The sequence below is a fragment of the Fundulus heteroclitus genome, chromosome 2 (genome assembly GCF_011125445.2).
Source record: "Fundulus heteroclitus isolate FHET01 chromosome 2, MU-UCD_Fhet_4.1, whole genome shotgun sequence".
NCBI classification, from domain to species: Eukaryota; Metazoa; Chordata; class Actinopteri; order Cyprinodontiformes; family Fundulidae; genus Fundulus; species Fundulus heteroclitus.
The window spans coordinates 2,596,838-2,615,555 of NC_046362.1; the positions used below are offsets into that span (position 1 = coordinate 2,596,838).

The following is an 18,718-nucleotide window of genomic DNA, read 5'->3' on the forward strand; positions in this document are numbered from 1 at the left end:
AGGAGGTTGAGGGGCACTATAGAGCAGCTCTCCAGGCTTTCTATAGTAGACTCGATCCTGTCCCCAAGGGTCCAGCCGACGCCTCGGCACCTGCACCTGTCCCAGAGGACCTGCCCTCTACCTCAGCTCCAGTGCCGGCTTCCGGCAGCTTTAAAGCAGCACAGTCTCCGCAGCCGGCCCAAGACGCTGCAACCCGGGAGGGTCCGCAGCTGGCCCAAGACGCTGCAACCCGGGAGGGTCCGCAGCTGGCCCAAGACGCTGCAACCCGGGAGGGTCCGCAGCCGGCCCAAGACGCTGCAACCCAGGAGGGCCCGCCGCCAGTCTGCGACGCTTGGACCCAGGAGGGTCTGCCGCCAGTCTGTGACGTGGGAACCCAGGAGGGTCCGCAGTCGGCCCAAGACGCTGCAACCCAGGAGGGTCCGCAGCCGGCCCAAGACGCTGCAACCCAGGGGGGTCCGCAGCCGGCCCAAGACGCTGCAACCCAGGAGGGTCCGCAGCCGGCCCAAGACTCTGCAACCCAGGAGGGTCCGCAGCCAGCCCAAGACGCTGCAACCCAGGAGGGTCTGCCGCCAGTCTGCGACGTGGGAACCCAGGAGGGTCTACCACTGGTCCACAAGGAGGGGGTTCAGACGAGCCCTCTTGCAGGCCGCAACGACAAGCGGCGTCGTGGCCCTCGTCCAGACGACAAGCGGCGTCGTGGCCCTCGTCCAGACGACAAGCGGCGTCGCGGCCCTCGTCCAAACGACAAGCTCCGTTGGGGGTCTCGTCCAGACGACAAGCTCCGTCGGGGTTCGCGCCGAGAAGACAAGCACCCAGAGCACCATGGAGACTGGGAGATCTCCAGACATCTTCTGAAGCTCTTACCCCCTCACCTTTGGCTTGACAGCCAATTTCCCAAGTAGCTGACCAAGCTCTCTGTGTCGGAGGTTCTGGAAGGGTTACTGATGAGGTTCTGGGTGTTAAAGGGTCTGGGAGCATCTGAAGCCTGTAGCCAGGTCCCGTCTGAACCTGAAGCCTATAGCCAGGTCCCGTCTGAACCTGAAGCCTGTAGCCAGGTCCCGTCTGAACCTGAACCTGAAGCCTGTAGCCAGGTCCCGTCTGAACCTGAACCTGAAGCCTGTAGCCAGGTCCCGTCTGAACCTGAACCTGAAGCGTGTAGCCAGGGGCCGTCTGAACCTGAAGCCTGTAGCCAGGGGCCGTCTGAACCTGAAGCCTGTAGCCAGGGGCCGTCTGAACCTGAAGCCTGTAGCCAGGGGCCGTCTGAACCTGAAGCCTGTAGCCAGGGGCCGTCTGAACCTGAAGCCTGTAGCCAGGAGCCGTCTGAACCTGAAGCCTGTAGCCAGGGGCCGTCTGAACTCTGTAGCCAGGCTCCTCCTGAACTCTGTAGCCAGGCGCCTCCTGAACTCTGTAGCCAGGTGCCTCCTGAACTCTGTAGCCAGGCGCCTCCTGAACTCTTTAGCCAGGCGCCTCCTGAACTCTTTAGCCAGGCGTCTCTTCTAGCTCTTAGTCCGGCGCTGTCTCTAGCCTTTAGTCCGGCGCCAGGCTCTGTTCTCTCTCTCTCCAGGCGTCGGTTCCTGAGGGTCCTGTTCTGCCGATGGCCTCCGAGGTTTCTGCTCCGCCGACGGCCTCCGAGAGACCTGCTCCGCCGCCGGTCTCAGAGGTTGCTGCTCCGCCGCCGGTCTCCGAGAGACATGCTCCGCCGCCGGCCTATGAGAGACCTGCTCCGCCACCGGCCGCCGGACATCTTTGCTAACCGGTCCTACAGGACACCCGCCGGATTACCTGTCTCTCAGGGGTCGTCCGCCGGGACGTCCGCCGGAGAACCTGACACGCCGAGGCCGTCCTTCGGGACGTCCGCCGGAGAACCTGACTCGTCGGGGCCATCCTCCTGGACGCCCGCCGGAGAACCTGACTTGTCGGGGCCGTCCTCCTGGACGCCCGCCTGAGAACTTGACTCATCTTGCTTTGTTTTAGTTTGTATTTGGACATTTGTTTGACTCTAGCCCTCCGTCCTGCACCTCCCTCCACCCACCCGATCTAGTCTTTCTTCTTTGTCTTGCTTTAGGCCGTCTGGAATCCGGCCTTAAGGAGGGGGTTCTGTCATGATTTTAGGTTCTGTCTTAGTTTTGAATTATGGAATAGTTTGAGTTTTGTTGTGGTTTGATTTTGTTCTTTGTGTTATACTATCTGTTAGGGTTCTGTAAGCTTTTAGCTCAGTTCTGTTCACCTGCCAGCTCACCTCCCTGTTTTTACCCTATTAGCTTGTCACTCCCCTGTCAGCAGTCACCAACCTATCAGTTCACTTCTCTGTCAGTCACTTCCCTGCCTCTGATTAGTTCCAGCTGTTTCCCTGTAATTAGTTTTCACTCCATTTCACCTGTGCACTTCACTATATAGTTCTGCCTCAGTCTTTAGTTCTCCACCAGATCATTAACGAGCCTTCGGTGAGTTTTGTTCAGCGTTCTTGTTCTGATAACCTGTTGATATTACCCGGATTGCCTTTTTGACTTCTGAGCCAGCCTGACCCCTGAACCTGATTTTCCTGCCCTGTACTATTGATTACCTGTTTCTCTGACCTGGACCTGCCTTAGGATATTTGGAGTTTTTGCCTTAGCCTTGACTGTACTTTTGCCTGTTTTGGACTGCCTTTCGTGTACCGGATTTTGGACTGCCATTTTGACCATTGAGCCTTGCCTGTCCCTGTTTTATTATTAAATCCTGTTTTTTGCTTATACCTCGCTTGTTTGGTTTGAATACTGGGTTTGCCTGATTCTAGTTCATAACACTACCATTATTCTGTTGACAGATAGGCGCCACAATAGGGGGAGGAAAAAACACATATTTCAAACTTTATCTTAATACAGAATACAGTCTGAGATATCAAAAACCTCGGCACGAGAAGCACAAATAAGACGTGACGCATAAAAGCAGAAAGGTAAACATTGGAGACTAGTCGCATGTAAGTTCATCTATTTTTGTGAGCATCAGTTATGTGTGTCTGTTTGGGTGAAGTGTTTATATTTCCGTGAACACTCTCTAGAGGCTATTGTCCTTGATGTTATCAGCTGACCAACCATTCAGAAAGCATCCGCAGATGTCAGCGGGGGAGGAGGGAGCAGGGGATAGCTCTAAGCACTCTATGCTATAACAATCCGGGAGTGTTAGAGATAAGCTGCACTGACATTCCCGTCAGCTTTAAGTCTTTGCTGGCTCCAAATGGCAAATCCAATATTTCAAATTTGTTGGGCTTTTCCGCGTTTCACTTCCAGATTTTATCCCATCTCCCCTTGAGTTCAACTACCAAGCCAGTCTGTGTACCAGCACATCCAGCTTTTCGGCTCTGCTCCTACAACATCCGGGTCTGTTCGTTCAACGCCTTAGTGATCGCGTCATATGCAGCTGGTAGACTGATCAAGGCCAAATGGCTACCGACGTCCGCTGTATTTGCTGATACATCAAAAATCCAGCAAACCCATTAAGTAGAAATTCAAGTATCACGAATCCAAACATGTGTACGTCTCCATGTCCAGCACTGACAAAGTCGAAAGACACACCGCTTTACATCCAAGAATATAGGGTGTATCCCATGAGATGAGTCAAATTGAGACAGGAAGGGTCCCCCTTTCGCTACCTACCAGTCAAAAAAATGTGATCAATAGCATTGCGAGACCAGTTTACCAGATCCATTGTTTTCAGAGTTCGGGTGAAATGAAGTGCTTAGCAAGACAAGACATAGTAGCAGAAGCAGGAGAGGGGGGAGGGTGGGTGAAGAGCTGGAAGAGAGACAGAACAGAAAGGATTTTGTGGCTCCCAGTGTTTTCTTTACTGTGTGAAACACAGACATATATACGTAGACGCCTCATTGGGCACATGTTTGCACGTCGACGTCACCGCCATATTGTATGTGGCAGAGAGTAGTGAAATTTATATAGATTAATTGATAGAGATTGGTAAAACAGAGAGCTATTGTTTGATGTTTCTCGATATAGATGTGTGTATATAGATTTTGAGGTATTATAAAAAAATAGGTGTGTATTAATATATAACTATATGTCCAGATTATATATATATATATATATATATATATATATATATATATATATATATATATATATATATATATAGAGAGAGAGAGAGAGAGAGAGAGAGAGAGACAGAGAGAGAGAGAGAGAGAGAGCCCAATAATCAGCCCTTGTCGCCGCTTTTTATGTACCAGAGAGTATGAAGAAAGGCCAGATGTATTCTTCTCAAGATGTCCCAGGAATACACCAAGTCTGCCAAACATTGCTGCACTCCAGCCCCCGATTACCAAGTAGGTCAGAAGGTCAGGCTTCCCACTGAGGACTTACCCCTCCTAGTGGAGAATCGCAAGCTGGCTCATCATTTTATGTGGCCATTTCCTATTTTTAAGGTGGTGAACTGAGTGACTGTAAGACTCCAACTTCCATGTTCTATGAGAATCCAGTCCAGTTTTCTCCAGTACCGTTTTGAGCCTTCCTTGATACCACCCAATTCATTGATGGCAAGCCCATCATTACTGTCCGCCGCCTCCTCTTTTACCAGAAGAAGGGGTCGTGGAGTTCATTACCTGGTATAATAGAAAGGATATGGACTGCGGGAATGTTCATGGATTCCAGCCCCGTTCATTCTTGACTCTTATTAAAGATTTCCATCGTCATCACCCCGATCAACCCAGAGGTTCGTCAAGAGCAGGACCTTGGGGGTAACCCTGGCTGTTACTCTATTCAGGTGTATAGAGTAACGTGTGATTAAGTTAATTGACTGCACCTGTTTACCTGTCTTTATATTCTGGTTTCCGACAGTTTAATGCTGTCCGACTATTGAAAGCCTTGATGAGTAAGTTTTACCATTTTTAAGAGCCTGCCTTGCCAAGATCATGACCTCATTTTTGTTTCTGGATTTCCCTGTTTTTGCATTTTCTTGGTGTGTACCTATGGAATACATTTGCTACAATGCTTTGGTTTAAAATATGTGGTGAAACTAAAAGTGCACCTCCCAGCTTAGTTAAAAAATTCCACAGAAACTTACAAGCGTAAAAACAAAAGCTCTGATGACATCTGAAAGCCACGTCTTTGTTAACAATAAAACATCTGCTTGTTGACACAAACTTGGCTGATTTTCTGAGCATCCTAAAGAAGAAAATAGTTTTACCACACTTTGCTGCTCTATAGTGCCAGATACAGTTTTCATTTATCAGCATATGTGTGTAGGTTGTCTCATTTTCAGTGGTACAAGCCACAGCTGGGAGTAAAGTGGTAAGCAGGCGGCCTTGTTTCCGACATAATTGTTTTGTGATGAATTGCAGCTGGTGATGAGACACAGGCTCTGTTACTATTTATTTCACATCTATATTACAACAAGCTCAAAGCAGTCCCATTAATATTAGAAAACTTCCCTCATTTTTAATGTTGTTTTCTTTTGTTCTTCCAACGGGGTGGTTTGAAGAAGGAAGTTTTTTATTATTATTTATTTTTTGGCTTATTTCTTGGTTTAAATAGTATGCCTTTTGTTTGTTTTTATGTTCTTTGTCCTCACTGGAAATAGTTGGATATGTTTAAATTAATTTTCATAGTAAAAAGGGAATAAAATGATGAATTTGGTTTCATATTTATACATTCCAATTGGTGCTACATTAAAGGGCTATTTCACTGTTTTTTGTTTAGACATCTAGACTGCATTTCCATTTCAAACTCCAAAATACCTGGACTGGACCAGTATAGCCTTACTTAGGTTGTTCTACAGTAGACAAGTCTAGCACAAACTGTGCAATTTCATCACCATACTGGACTCGAACATGTCACACTATGCTACCGCAATAGGAACTTCTGTTACACTGCATTAAAGATCCCAATGTGCACAACGTGTTGCTACAGCAGATTCCCATCATCCATCCATGTTGTTACACTTATCTGACATTGGATTGAGGGGGTAACAGGTCCAAGAGGGACACCCAGTCAACTCTTAACCTGGTGACACATTCCAGCCATCCCGAGCTACAGGGGATATATAAGGCCCTTTTACACTACACGTTTTTAACCGAGCTGAGCCGAGACCAGTCCGAGCTTGGATCAGTTAACCAAGCTGAGACGACTGTTCACACACCACACTATCCCGGTTCCTTGGTTGCACCTCGCCTCCTAGTGACGATCTGCGGTACTGCTGCTGTCTGGGATTGAAGGCGGGACCGATCAAATCAAAATGGCAGCACCGGTAACATTCAGGATGTTATGGTTAGACAGAGTCGGCTTTTGAGACGTGGATAAGACAAACAAACGTCTAATAAGGATTTACAGACGCAGGAAACAACGACAGAAGCTGAGGTTCATCACACTGCTAAGCAGAATCATCACTGGAAACCGTGTGGCACGGTAAGGAAGCTAGTATTATTATGAATGTCTGAAATTTGTCTGAATGGAGTGTGAATCGGGACGTGCAGCCAGACACGCCGGAAAAACCGTGGACAGTCAGCTGACTGTAAAGGCATGACGCGGTCTGCTCATGCGCTCTTCGTTATCAGATAACGGGATAAAAAAACCAGTCCGAGACCTGCTCAGGAACTGGTCTGCAGTTAGCGCGGTCCGGTTATGTTTAGCGCGGTCCGGTTCAGTCTGCTGACCGTTTAAACACAAGAGTTATCTCGGTTACCGAGCTCGGACTGGTCTCGGCTCGGTTAAAAATGTGTAGTGTAAACGGGCCTAAACATTTAGGTTTAATGTATTGCCAGAAAACTTAATGAAGACAACAAGAATGGGAGTGGTGCAGAAGCGGGAGTCATTCGGGATGGGAGTGGGAGTAATTTTACCAGGAGTAGGATGGGACAGGACTTTTTTTTCTACTCTGGCCCGGTATAGGGACGGGACACAATTTTTTTCTGTGCGAGTTGGATTGGACAGGAGTGAAAATCCAATCCCGTGTCACCCTCTATTTTAAACTACAATCAGTCATTCACAACCTGACGTTGGTGAGCTATGTATGTAGCCACAGCTGCCCTGTGGCAGACTGACAGAGGTGAGGCTGCTACACAACCAGGCCCCCTGACCACCGCCATGCTGCTTCTCTTGACTAATTTTACTTTTTATTACTGCTTCAGTCCTGTTGCTACTTCTATAATGCCATGGGCTAACACAGCCTTAATATGTTGTTTCAACTGTTGTTTAATTCATTGTTTATAAAACTTTGTTTCTTTTAGGGTGCCACTGGCAAACAGGACAACAGATGAAATCTAGTGTTTGGCTAATTGCATGTTACTGGTGTACTGACATCAATATGCACTGTCCTGATAAATACAGTAAATAAATAAGCTGACTGTTGACTAATGAGTGAAAGCAGTGTTAAAGCAGGTCTATATGACATAACAGGCCCCCTGCTGGACATATACACATACAATTTGCTTACCAGGAAAACATTTGTTTCTGCACCACCTCAACCACCCAGGGACATACACCAGGATCCTTTTTGTGAACTTTAGCTTGGCCATCAACACCGTTAACCCAGTTATCGTCCACCACAAGCTTACCCACAGTACCGGTGTCTGTCAGTGGATTACCTGCTTCCTGACTGACTGATACGGCTCATCTTCCGTACAAGAACTATTAGTACTGGGGCCCCCTAAGTGTGCATTCAAGCTGCACACATCCTCTCTCTGCACCTTACCGGATCGGCCGGTGAAGCCCCTGAAGTTTGCAGATGACGCCACTGTCTTTAGTCTTGTCCAGGACAATGACGGAAAGGAGGTGGATTTTCAGTCTTACCTTCAGGTCAGTACTTAAAAAAAAAACAGCCACTTTGCAATAAAACAAAATGAGCATATTGCACTACCTCAACCTGCTTTTATTTTTGTTATTTTCTTTATATACAAATGGTTGTACATATACTTACGTGTGCATACTGTTCCTTCTATCCTTTAAAGTTTACATATTTATACCAAATGTCTGTACGCTGTCAGCACTTGTTGTTTGTGCACACAATCTTGGCCTGTCATTGATATGTTTGCTTTTCTTCAAAACATGCACTAGCTGTTTAGCTAGTGTCAAAATATTTTTTTTTTATCAACAATACACAAAATATTGAAAGTAGTTTGTATTGATGAGATTAGGCCTTTAAAGCATTGTTGTTGTATTGGATTCTATTAAATCCCCCCCAGCATAAAGAATGGCCAGCACATGTTCAACTTAAGTTTATTTTGTCCTGGACTGTGAAAGGATCTTAAGTTCAGAAAAGTGTCAGCACAGAAGCTAAATGAAAGCAAAGCTCATTCTACGTAAATTGGTTTAATAATATTCCAGTTAATTACAAACAAAATGTGATTACATGTGAAGCAGAACAAAGTTGTAACATTTGAGTCAAACCATTTTAGACTGAAATGAACTTTTGCAATAGCTAGAACGATAAGGTTTAGATAGAGGTACAGAGTCTGTGAATGAATCAAATCTTGAACTTTATATGACCAGACAATTTTGAGAAGAATTACATCATGGAAAACTATCAGTCAAACTGGCTACAAATATTCAGCTGCACAGACAATAGTAGCGCTTAAAGAGGTTTGGCTGATGAAAAGTGCTGCTTGAAGAGGACCCAGAATCACTGGTAACAATTATCTAATCATCACACAGGAACTGATGGTCATCTTCCTCTAAAGATGTTATTATGCATTTAAACCGAGGGCAAGATTACATCTTTGATTGAAATTGAGCACAGATGGGGGAAAAGAGGAGAATTTTCCAACAAATACCTCATTGATTCATCATCAATAATTTCAGGTAGCCAATAAGAACATGGTGGGGGCTCTGGGACCTAGTGCAGGCCCTGCGACACTGTGACTTGGTCGGAGAATCACACTACCCTACATTTCACCCTATGCCTTCTTGGCCAGGAGGCTGCTGCTCCTGTGCTTCACTGACAACCTACCTCTCTACCATATGGCTGCCCTGGGGCAGCTGTGGCTTTCCGAAACTAAGTCCACTGTTATGCAATTACACCTATTAGATTATGAATATTATTAATTATAGTTGGAAATTGTAATTGAATAATATATCATTCAAAATCAAAGGATAGCTAGAATGAAAATTCTTTCAAATGGTTGTGATCAAGGGCTATACGTTTGCAATGATTAGCACTGACAATTGGTTTATTAATGAAGATTTATTAAGCATTTATTATTAACTTATTTATACTGGAAAAGGGTTATCTAACCAGGTACTGACTGAGTTAGACTTGTCCAGCAAACGTTGACAACTTTAATCATAATTGCAATTCAAGTTTTAATCATTACTCCTTTATCACAAGCCAATGAAAATGTCTCAGTTTATTCAGGTATTAACTCTTAAAGACCATTCAATTCCTGACTCAAAATAATCACAAACAATTTCGCTAATTGGTTTTTATTAAACTGATAATTCCCTGTTACAGTAATTATTCTACTTAATAAACTACTAGAAAACATTACTCACTACCGAATAGAACATGGAAAAGAAAACAAATGAAAATAAAAGTCAATCAAAATTGATTAATTGAGAGGTAGCAGTGTATAATCACTTCACACTTATTTTCTTAATTTAAATAGCAGCAATTCACAACACACGTCATCACAAGGCACTTTACAATGTCAATTGAATAAAATCATACAGATTGGTCAAAAAAAGTCCTATCTAAGAAACCCCCATCTTAACAAGTAGCATTCACTCCTCCTGAAAGCACTTAGAGCCACAGGGACAGTCGTCTGCATTGTCCATGGCTTTGCAGCAGTCCCTCATATTGAGCAAGCATGAAGCAGCAGTGGAAAGAAAAACTCCCCTTTAACGGAAAGGAAAGACCTCCAGCAGAACCAGGCTCAGTGTGAACGGTCATCTGCCTCAACTGCTTGGGGGTTAGAGCATTTTCTTCATGAAATAATGAAAGACGGCAAAATAAATATAGGAAATTTATGCAATCACGGCACTGAGCAACATATATTTTCTTCCTTTTCTCTTTGACAAACATTATTTTGATTTATTTTTTCTTGTGGGTGGTAAATTTTTTCCTCTTAGAGGAGTCTTAATGTACAAAGTTTGAAAAACACTGGTTTACTGTTTCCATTGAAACCGCTGGACTTTTGTTACAACATTACGCATTCATTTAAATCAGCCATTTTCCTATTAGGTAAGTGAACAATGTCATTAATAGAAACAATACATTCTGGTTTCTGTGCTCACACAAGAGCAGTATTTATGTAGTTCAAAATATTGAATTTATGCGCCTCCCATTTACTGTGATTAGTGGCAATGTTTAGATGATAACTCTCGAGGAGGTGAATTTAAACCATATCAAGAGGAGTACTTCATATTTGGACCCAGCCGTTTTTCCAATCTATTTAGAGCTTTGCTTGATCAGACCCTCAGGGCATAAACTCTGATGTATACTATATCTGATGATACAGCAGAATGAGATATCTAAATATAGTAAGACACCACTGGATTAAGTATGTGGAAGCACTTTTTTATGAAATACATTCAGTCAGAATAATCAGATATACTTTAATAATCCCAGAGGGAAATTACTGTAAAAATAATTTGGGCTTGATGTTCTGGAACGATCCTGGAACCACAATGAGTCATGTATACTGAAAACAGGAAACTGCTGGAACACCAGAGAAGTACGTTTTTGATCAACATTGACTGAGACAAGAAAGAAGCTCCTGCTTTAAAACGAGACTTCTGAAAATTAGTTTTATGGTCAAAGTAGACTTTTTTAGACAGTTTTGTGCCATGGGCGATTAAAGCCATGATGGGTTGGAGATGTTCCAGACTGGGTGCTTGTTAGAGTCCTTCTCCTGTGACATTTCTGAGGCTATCTGATGAGGTGGAATAGGATAAAGACCCTCTTTGGTGCAGTGCAATTCTGCTGCCGTTGGCTTTTGTGGGTGACTGGCCACCGGGTTGCCCTGTTTGCAGGACTGACCTGCTCTGGGTGGCGCTGTGTAGGGCTTTTGGTACAGTGCACCTCTACCTCTCTGTTCTGTGGGATGCTCTACTTCTCTGTGTCTGTGACTTGGCTACCCTGCTGGGCTGCACAGGGGCCTCCAGGAGATGAGGTTCCCTACCCTTTGCTACTCTTGGGGTTGAACATGACTAACCTTAAACCTAACTCACACCTTAGTCCTAAACCTAACCCCTAACCAAGCACTCCCCTGCTTTGGTCCCCATGAGGAGCATTCAGTCCCCCCAGTACAGTGGTTTTTGGTCCCCATAATGTAACAAAGAACAATAACACACACACACACACACACACACACACACACACACACACACACACACACACAATAATACAAAAGGCTGAATATAGTGCAAGTTTTGTGAATTGACTTATCAAGACTTGAGTGCCTAAAATGACCCCTGACCTAACTTCTTCAAAAACATGTAAGCAGCTGCGTTCAGGGAGAATGCGGTTTCACTCTACCCTGGTTAATCAAGGTCAACACTTGCGTGTTTTCTGTGTGAGCCTGTAAATGTTTGGGTTTCAGATGCTTGTATTACATCTGCTCTGGTCAACCGAAATAGCAGAGTGTAAGAAGGAGAGCTTCCCTGGAACATGTAAACAATCAGCTTCACCATATGGTGTATGCCTTAAATGCCATGAGAGGATGTGTGAAAAAAGCCATGGAGAGGATGCATAACTGAACAGATTTTTTTGTCATTATTTACAGAAGGTAAAAAAACAATGTCTCATCTTCTGTCTATGGGACATTGATGACAACTTTCTACACAAATCAACATTTGCCAAAACATGAAAAAACACAGAAAATGTCATAATTAACAGTTGAGGCCCAAGATGGAACTTCATAGATTGGATGGATGTCATGTTCTTTGGTTTCAACAGAAGCTGATAGAACGAAACTAGAGAAAAGCAGTACAAGATTATTCGTAAATCTTACTGAAAATGGTCTTGTGGACTGTTTCTCATGGTCACATTCTCCTGTCTGAATCATACATTCATTGCAACGAAATTGTATCCTTCTGATCCTCACGAGCCATTACTTTCATGCTTTTATACTGAATCAAATTGAAGCTGGGGAACTTTGAGAAAAAAAAGACAATATTTCTAAACTGAAAAGGACTGAATTAGCTGACCATGACCTTGATAAGGATGGTCGTGCAGATGTGTGTAAAGCTCAGTATACATTAATAACAGCAAAAGTTGACAGGTGTAAATTATTTCTCTCAGGCACAATTCTCTTCTCACCGTGGTAGTCTTCACTCTGCCTCCTGGTTGTGTACAGGTCCAGCCTGACTGATTGACCAGGAGGTTGCAACTCTCATCATCCAAACATGGAGCCATCTCGCACCACTGTCGACTACTGATGATATGAACTGTGGAGAAAAAGAACAGAAAGGTGAGCTTATTCATTTTCGCTCCTTAACTGTAATCTTTTCACACATATCCTGATGTCACAAATGTTCAAACACAGAGAAAATCATATATTTATTTAAAGTTAAACCTAAAATGATTCATACCCCTGAAACATATTAGGTTTAAAATTATTTTCATTCAACCAAGTACTTTGTTTCTGATAGGAAGCAGTGCGTTTGTAAGAATGTAAAATATTATTTGAAATAGTGCTGTCAAGCAATTAAAAATTTTAATCGCGATTAATCACATAATTTCAATAGTTAACTCGAGATTAATCGCATATTTTATCTTTTTATTTCTTAAAGCCTATTTGGGCATTTTAATGTGCAATTTTGCAATAAATGACACTAGTAAAAAACATGCTTGTTCGTGCTCCCAGTTTTAAACACACTTGAGAACAACATGCAACAACACAACATCTGAGTGGGCGTAGGGAGGATCGGGGTCTTTTCCACACCCCCGTTCTCCGATTGCGGCACGGAGTCTGGGGCCTGGAGGAGAAGCGGGCCACAGGGTCCGGGGTCTTGGCGGGTGGTTGCTGTGGGGTCCGGGTGGCTTGCCGGGGCTGGGGCTGATGCCTCTGCTCTCCCCAAAAAGCGGTGGGGGGAAGGGGTGGCTAGGGTAGGAGGGAGAGGGAGTGGGCTTATTAGGTATTTAGGGGGGAGGGGGGTTCTAGTTGGGTGGCCTGAGCTACCTCTATAGCATAACACTATAGAGGTAGCTCAGGGTAACATAAGCCACTCCAACTATAAGCTTAGTCAAAAAGGAAAGTTTTAAGATTAGTCTTAAAAGTAGACGGGGTGTCTGCCTCACGGACCAAAACTGTGAGTTGGTTCCACAGAAGAGGAGCCTGATAGCTAAAGGATCCGCCTCCCATTCTACTTTTAGAGACTCTAGGAACCACCAGCAGACCTGGAGTCTGAGAGCAAAGTGCTCTGTTAGGAACATACGGGGTAATCAGAGCTCTGATATATGATGGAGCTTGATTATTAAGGGCTTTATATGTTAGAAGAAGAATTTTAAATTCTATTCTTGATCTAACAGGAAGCCAATGGAGGGAAGCTAAAATTGGAGAAATATGATCCCGCTTGTTGATTTTCATCAGAACCTTGCTGCAGCATTTTGGATCAGCTGAAGGCTTTAAACTGCATTTTGTGGACTTCCTGATAGTAAAGAATTACAATAGTCCAGCCTTGAAGTAACAAATGCATGGACTAGTTTTTCAGCATCACCCCTGGACAGAATGTTTCTAATTTTGGTGATATTCCTGAGGTGAAAAAAAGGAAACTCTGGAAACCTGTTTAATATGGGATTTAAATGACATGTCCGTCCGTCTTCTTCCGCTTATCCGGGGTTGGGTCGCGGGGGTAGCAGCTTCAGTAGGGAGGCCCAGACGTCCCTCTCCCCAGCCACTTGGGCCAACTCCTCCGGAGGAATCCCAAGGCGTTCCCAGACGTGCCCGGAACACCTCACCAGGGAGGCGTCCAGGAGGCATCCTGACCAGATGCCCGAGCCACCTCAACTGGCTCCTCTCGACGTGGAGGAGCAGCGGCTCTACTCTGAGTCCTCCCCGGATGACTGAGCTCCTCACCCTATCTCTAAGGGAGAGCCCACTCGGCTGCGAACCGCTCCATTGAGAGCTGTAGATCACGCCCTGATGAAGCCAATAGGACTATGTCATCTGCGAATAGCAGAGACGCAATCCTAAGGCCACCAAAACGGATCCCCTCAACACCTTTGCTGCACCTAGAAATTCTGTCCATAAAAGTTATGAACAGAATCGGTGACAAAGGGCAACCTTGTCGGAGTCCAACTCTCACTGGAAACGAGTCCGACTTAATGCCGGCAATGCGGACCAGACTCTGACACAGGTCATACAGAGACCTGACAGCCCTTATTAAACGGTACGGTACGCCATACTCCCGGAGAACCCCCCACAGGATCCCTCGGGGGATACGGTCAAATGCCTTCTCCAGATCCACAAAGCACATGTAGACTGGTTGGGCAAACTCCCATGCCCCCTCCAGAACCCTGCTGAGGGTATAGAGCTGGTCCAGTGTTCCATGGCCAGGACGGAAACCGCACTGCTCTTCCTGAATCCGAGATTCGACTATCCGACAGACCCTCCTTTCTAGAACCCCTGAATAGACCTTACCAGGGAGGCTTTAGAGTGTGATTCCTCTGTAGTTGGAACACACCCTCCTGTCCCCCTTTTTAAATAGGGGAACCACCACCCCAGTCTGCCAATCCAGGGGAACTGCCCCCGATGTCCACGCAATGCTGCAGAACATCCAGAGCCCCACAACATCCAGAGCCTTAAGGTACTCAGGGCGAATCTCATCCACCCCCGGGGCCTTGAACCGAGGAGCTTTTTAACAACCTCGGCAACCTCAGCACCAGAGATGGGAGAACCCGACCCAGAGTCCTCAGGCTCTGCTTCCGCAATGGAAGACGTGTTGGTGGGATTAAGGAGGTCTTCGAAGTATTCCGCCCACCGAAACACAACGTCCCGAGTCGAGGTCAGCAGCACACCACCCCCACTATAAACAGTGTTGGTACTGCACTGCTTCCCCCTCCTGAGACGCCGGAGAGTGGACCAGAATCGCTTCGAAGCCGTATGGAAGTCTTCCTCCATGGCCTCTCCGAACTCTTCCCACGCCCGAGTTTTTGCCTCGGCGACCAGCCGAGCCGCCTGCCGCTTCGACTGCCGGTACACATCAGCTGCTTCCGGAGTCCCACAGGCCAAAAAAGCCCGGTAGGACTCCTTCTTCAGCTTGACGGCTTCCCTCACCGCTGGTGTCCAACAGCAGGTTCGAGGGTTGCCTCCGCGACATGCACCGACAACCTTGTGGCCACAGCTTCGACTAGCCGCCTCAACAATAGAGGCGCGGAACATGGTCCATTCAGACTCAATGTCCCCCGCCTCCCTCGGGACGTGTTTAAAGTTCTCCCAGAGGTGGGAGTTAAAGCTCCTTCTCACAGAGGACTCTGCCAGACGTTCCCAGCAAACCCTCACAGTACGTTTGGGCCTGCCCAGTCGGACCGGCTTCCTCCCCCGCCATCGGAGCCAAGCACAGAAGTCCAACAACAAAACACCACTTGAGTTCAGACCAGGTGGGCCATTCCTCCCAACCATGCCCCTCCAGGTCCCACTGTCATTGCCCACGTGAGCGTTGAAGTCCCCCGGCAAAACGAGGGAGTCCCCAGGAGGGGCACTCTCCAGTACCCCTTCAAAGGACTCCAAAACGGGTGGGTAATCTGAACTGCTGTTTGGCGCTTAAGCGCAAACAACAGTCAAAACCCGTCCCCCCACACAAATGCGAAGGGAGGCCACCCTCTCGTTCTCAGGGGAAAACCCCAACATGCAGGCACCGAGATGGGGGGCAACAAGTATGCCCACCCCAGCTCGGTGCCTCTAACCAGGGGCAACTCCAGAGTGGAAGAATGTCCAGCCCCTCTCAAGGACACTGGTTCCAGAGCCATGGGTGCGTCGAGGTGAGTCCGACTATCTCTAGTCGGAACCTCTCAACCTCGCGCACAAGCTCAGGCTCCTTCCACTCCAGAGAGGTGACATTCCACGTCCCAAGAGCCAGCTTCTGCAGCCGAGGATCGGAACGCCAAGGTCCCCGCCCTCTACTGCTACCCGTTACACAATGCACCCGACCCCTTTGGCAGTGATGGGCAGTAGCGCCGCTACATGTAGCGAAGCTATTAGTTAAACTACATTTTCCAGTAGCTTGACCGTAGCGTCGCTGCTTTATGAATCAAGTAACTTTCCTGTAGTGACGTTATTTTTTTGATCAAGTAGCGACGAAGCGTCCACAAACGCTACAAAATCCAGGACATAACTAAGAAATGAAACCAGGTTTGCTATTTTGAAACAACATTCAGAGTGAACAATCAATCTGAGTTGTTGGTTGGACATGTTCATGCGCGAGCTTCTACTTTACCTCTCCTGTCTGTATCTATCAAAACATGCGCATGCATGTGGCAGTGAAACTTATGGCAAGCCGATTAGGCAAATACTCGCCCTTACAATAACGTGCAGTTCCAACCCGTATTTTCCGCGAGTGCGCGTTTTTTACGTCACCGCGCGTTTCCAGCCAAAACACGCGGTGACGTAAAAAATGCGCGGTGACGTAAAAAATGTGCGCTCGCGTAAAATACGTGCGGTGGCGTTAATAACGTTTGGTGGCGTTTTTTGCATATTATATTATCAGGAGGTTGTCTTTTATGTGCTCAGCCACTAGATTTAAAGGTGTTTTACCCAATAAGAACACTGCAGCACCAGACACAACCAGGAGGTCCTTGATCGTTGGGGAAAGGCAGAAAGAAGATGCACCTTCCTTTCTGATCCTGTCTAAATCCTGCTTAGTTCAATAATAAAGTCTGATATTACACAAAACTCACTCTGCTTGTTCTCCCTACTTATGCCCTTGGTGCAGAAGATAAATTAAATCTTTAACAGAAATGTTATTATTAATTCTGAAAATATTATCATGTGAATATAAATACAAAGCATACAGAAAATGCAGCTTTATTAAGTGACCTGGTTTATTTTATTTAGCTTTTAATTTCTTTTCAACATTTAGTTCTACTACTTGGCTTGTGCTTTGGTAGTTTCATGTTTAAAATGACAAAAGAAATATGAAAAAGCTTATGGTGCATCTTCTTTCTGCCTTTCCCCAACGACCAGGGACCTCCTGGTTGTGTCTGGTGCTGCAGTGTGTTCTTATTGGGTAAAACACCTTTAAATCTAGTGGCTGAGCACATAAAAGACAACCTCCTGATAATATAATATGCAAAAGCGCCACCAAAAGTTATTAACGCCACCGCACGTACTAGGCCAATAACCTTTTTGTTTTATTTCTAGCAGTAATTACTTCAGTTTGTATTTTATTATGCTGCTCATAAAGCAATGTCTACACTGTGTTAGGTCATTGGCTGATCTTTAATAAATGTTTTAACCAGTGTATCAGACTCATGTTGAATTGATCTGACATTAGGTTGGTACAACGTGAAGTAGCTTCTGATGTAGTTAAGCTACTTTTAACACATTTGTGTAACTTAGCTTGCTATATTTCTATAGGTGGTAGCTTTTGTGTAGTGAAGCTTAATTTATTGTTGAGTAACTGATAGCTTAGCTCACTACACTGGACAAGTAGCTTGCCCAACACTGCCCTTTGGCCCCTCCGACAGGTGGTGAGCTCATCGGAAGGGGGACCCATGTCGCCTCTTCGGGCTGAGCCCGGCCGGGCTCCATGGGCAAAAGCCCAGCCACCAGACGCTCGGCAACGTGCCCCACCTCCAGGCCTGGCTCCAGAGTGGGGCCCCGGTGACCCGCGTCCGGGCGAGGGAACACGAGATTCAATAATTGTATTCATCATAAGGGGCATTTTGGGCTGCGCTCTGTCTGCGCTTTTGTCTGTAAATGACATGTCTTGGTCGAAAATAACACCAAGATTTTTTACTTCATTACCAGAGGCCAAGTTAATGCAATCCAGATTAAGTGATTGATTAAGAAGTCTATTTTTTGAGGACTCTGCTACAAAGATTACAACTTCTTGTCAGAATTTAAGTGCAGGAAATTTAAAGTCATCCAGCTTTTGATGTCATCAAGACATGACTGCAGTCGAAGTAACTGATTGGACTCATCAGGATTTATGGATAAATATATCTGAGTGTCATCAGCCTAACAGTGGAACTTAATCCCATGCTGTCTGATAATTTTTCCAACCGGAAGCATATATATAGTAAAGAGAATTGGTCCAAGGACTGAACCCTGTGGTACTCCACAGGTGACCCTAGAGTTTGAGGAAGATTTATTATTAACATGAACAAACTGGAATCTGTCCGACAGATAAGATTTAAACCAGCCTAATGCTTTCCCCTTAATCCCTACAGTATGCTCAAGTCGTTGTAGGAGAATATTGTGATAAACCGTGTCAAATGTAGCACTGAGATCTAACAGGACAAGTATAGACACAAGTCCATTATCTGAGGCCATGAGAATATCATTGGTGATGTTCACCAGAGCTGTTTCAGTGCAATGATGAGCTCTGAAGCCTGACTGAAACTCCTCAAGTAGGTCATTACTTTGTAAATGTTCACAAAGTTGATTAGCAACTACTTTCTCAAGAATTTTAGATAAGAAAAGAAGATTAGATATAGGTCTGTAATTTACTAACTCATCTTGATCAAAAGATGGTTTCTTAAGTAAAGGTTTGATAATAGCTACTTTAAAAGCCTGTGGTACATATCCATTTACCAAGGATAGATTAATCTTGTCTAAAATAGTGCCACAGATCAGAGG

The 18,718-nt window shown here is 45.4% G+C and overlaps 1 protein-coding gene across 1 annotated transcript in view; it reads right to left on the bottom strand.

Annotated features, from left to right (window-relative positions):
• Nucleotides 1-18,718, bottom strand: part of LOC105927018 (chemokine-like protein TAFA-5) — a 69,806-nt gene that overhangs the window by 10,691 nt on the left and 40,397 nt on the right. The window contains exon 3 of the mRNA XM_036145685.1: nucleotides 12,238-12,365. Coding sequence (XP_036001578.1) covers nucleotides 12,238-12,365 — 128 coding nt within the window. The remainder of the gene's footprint in view (nucleotides 1-12,237; nucleotides 12,366-18,718) is intronic.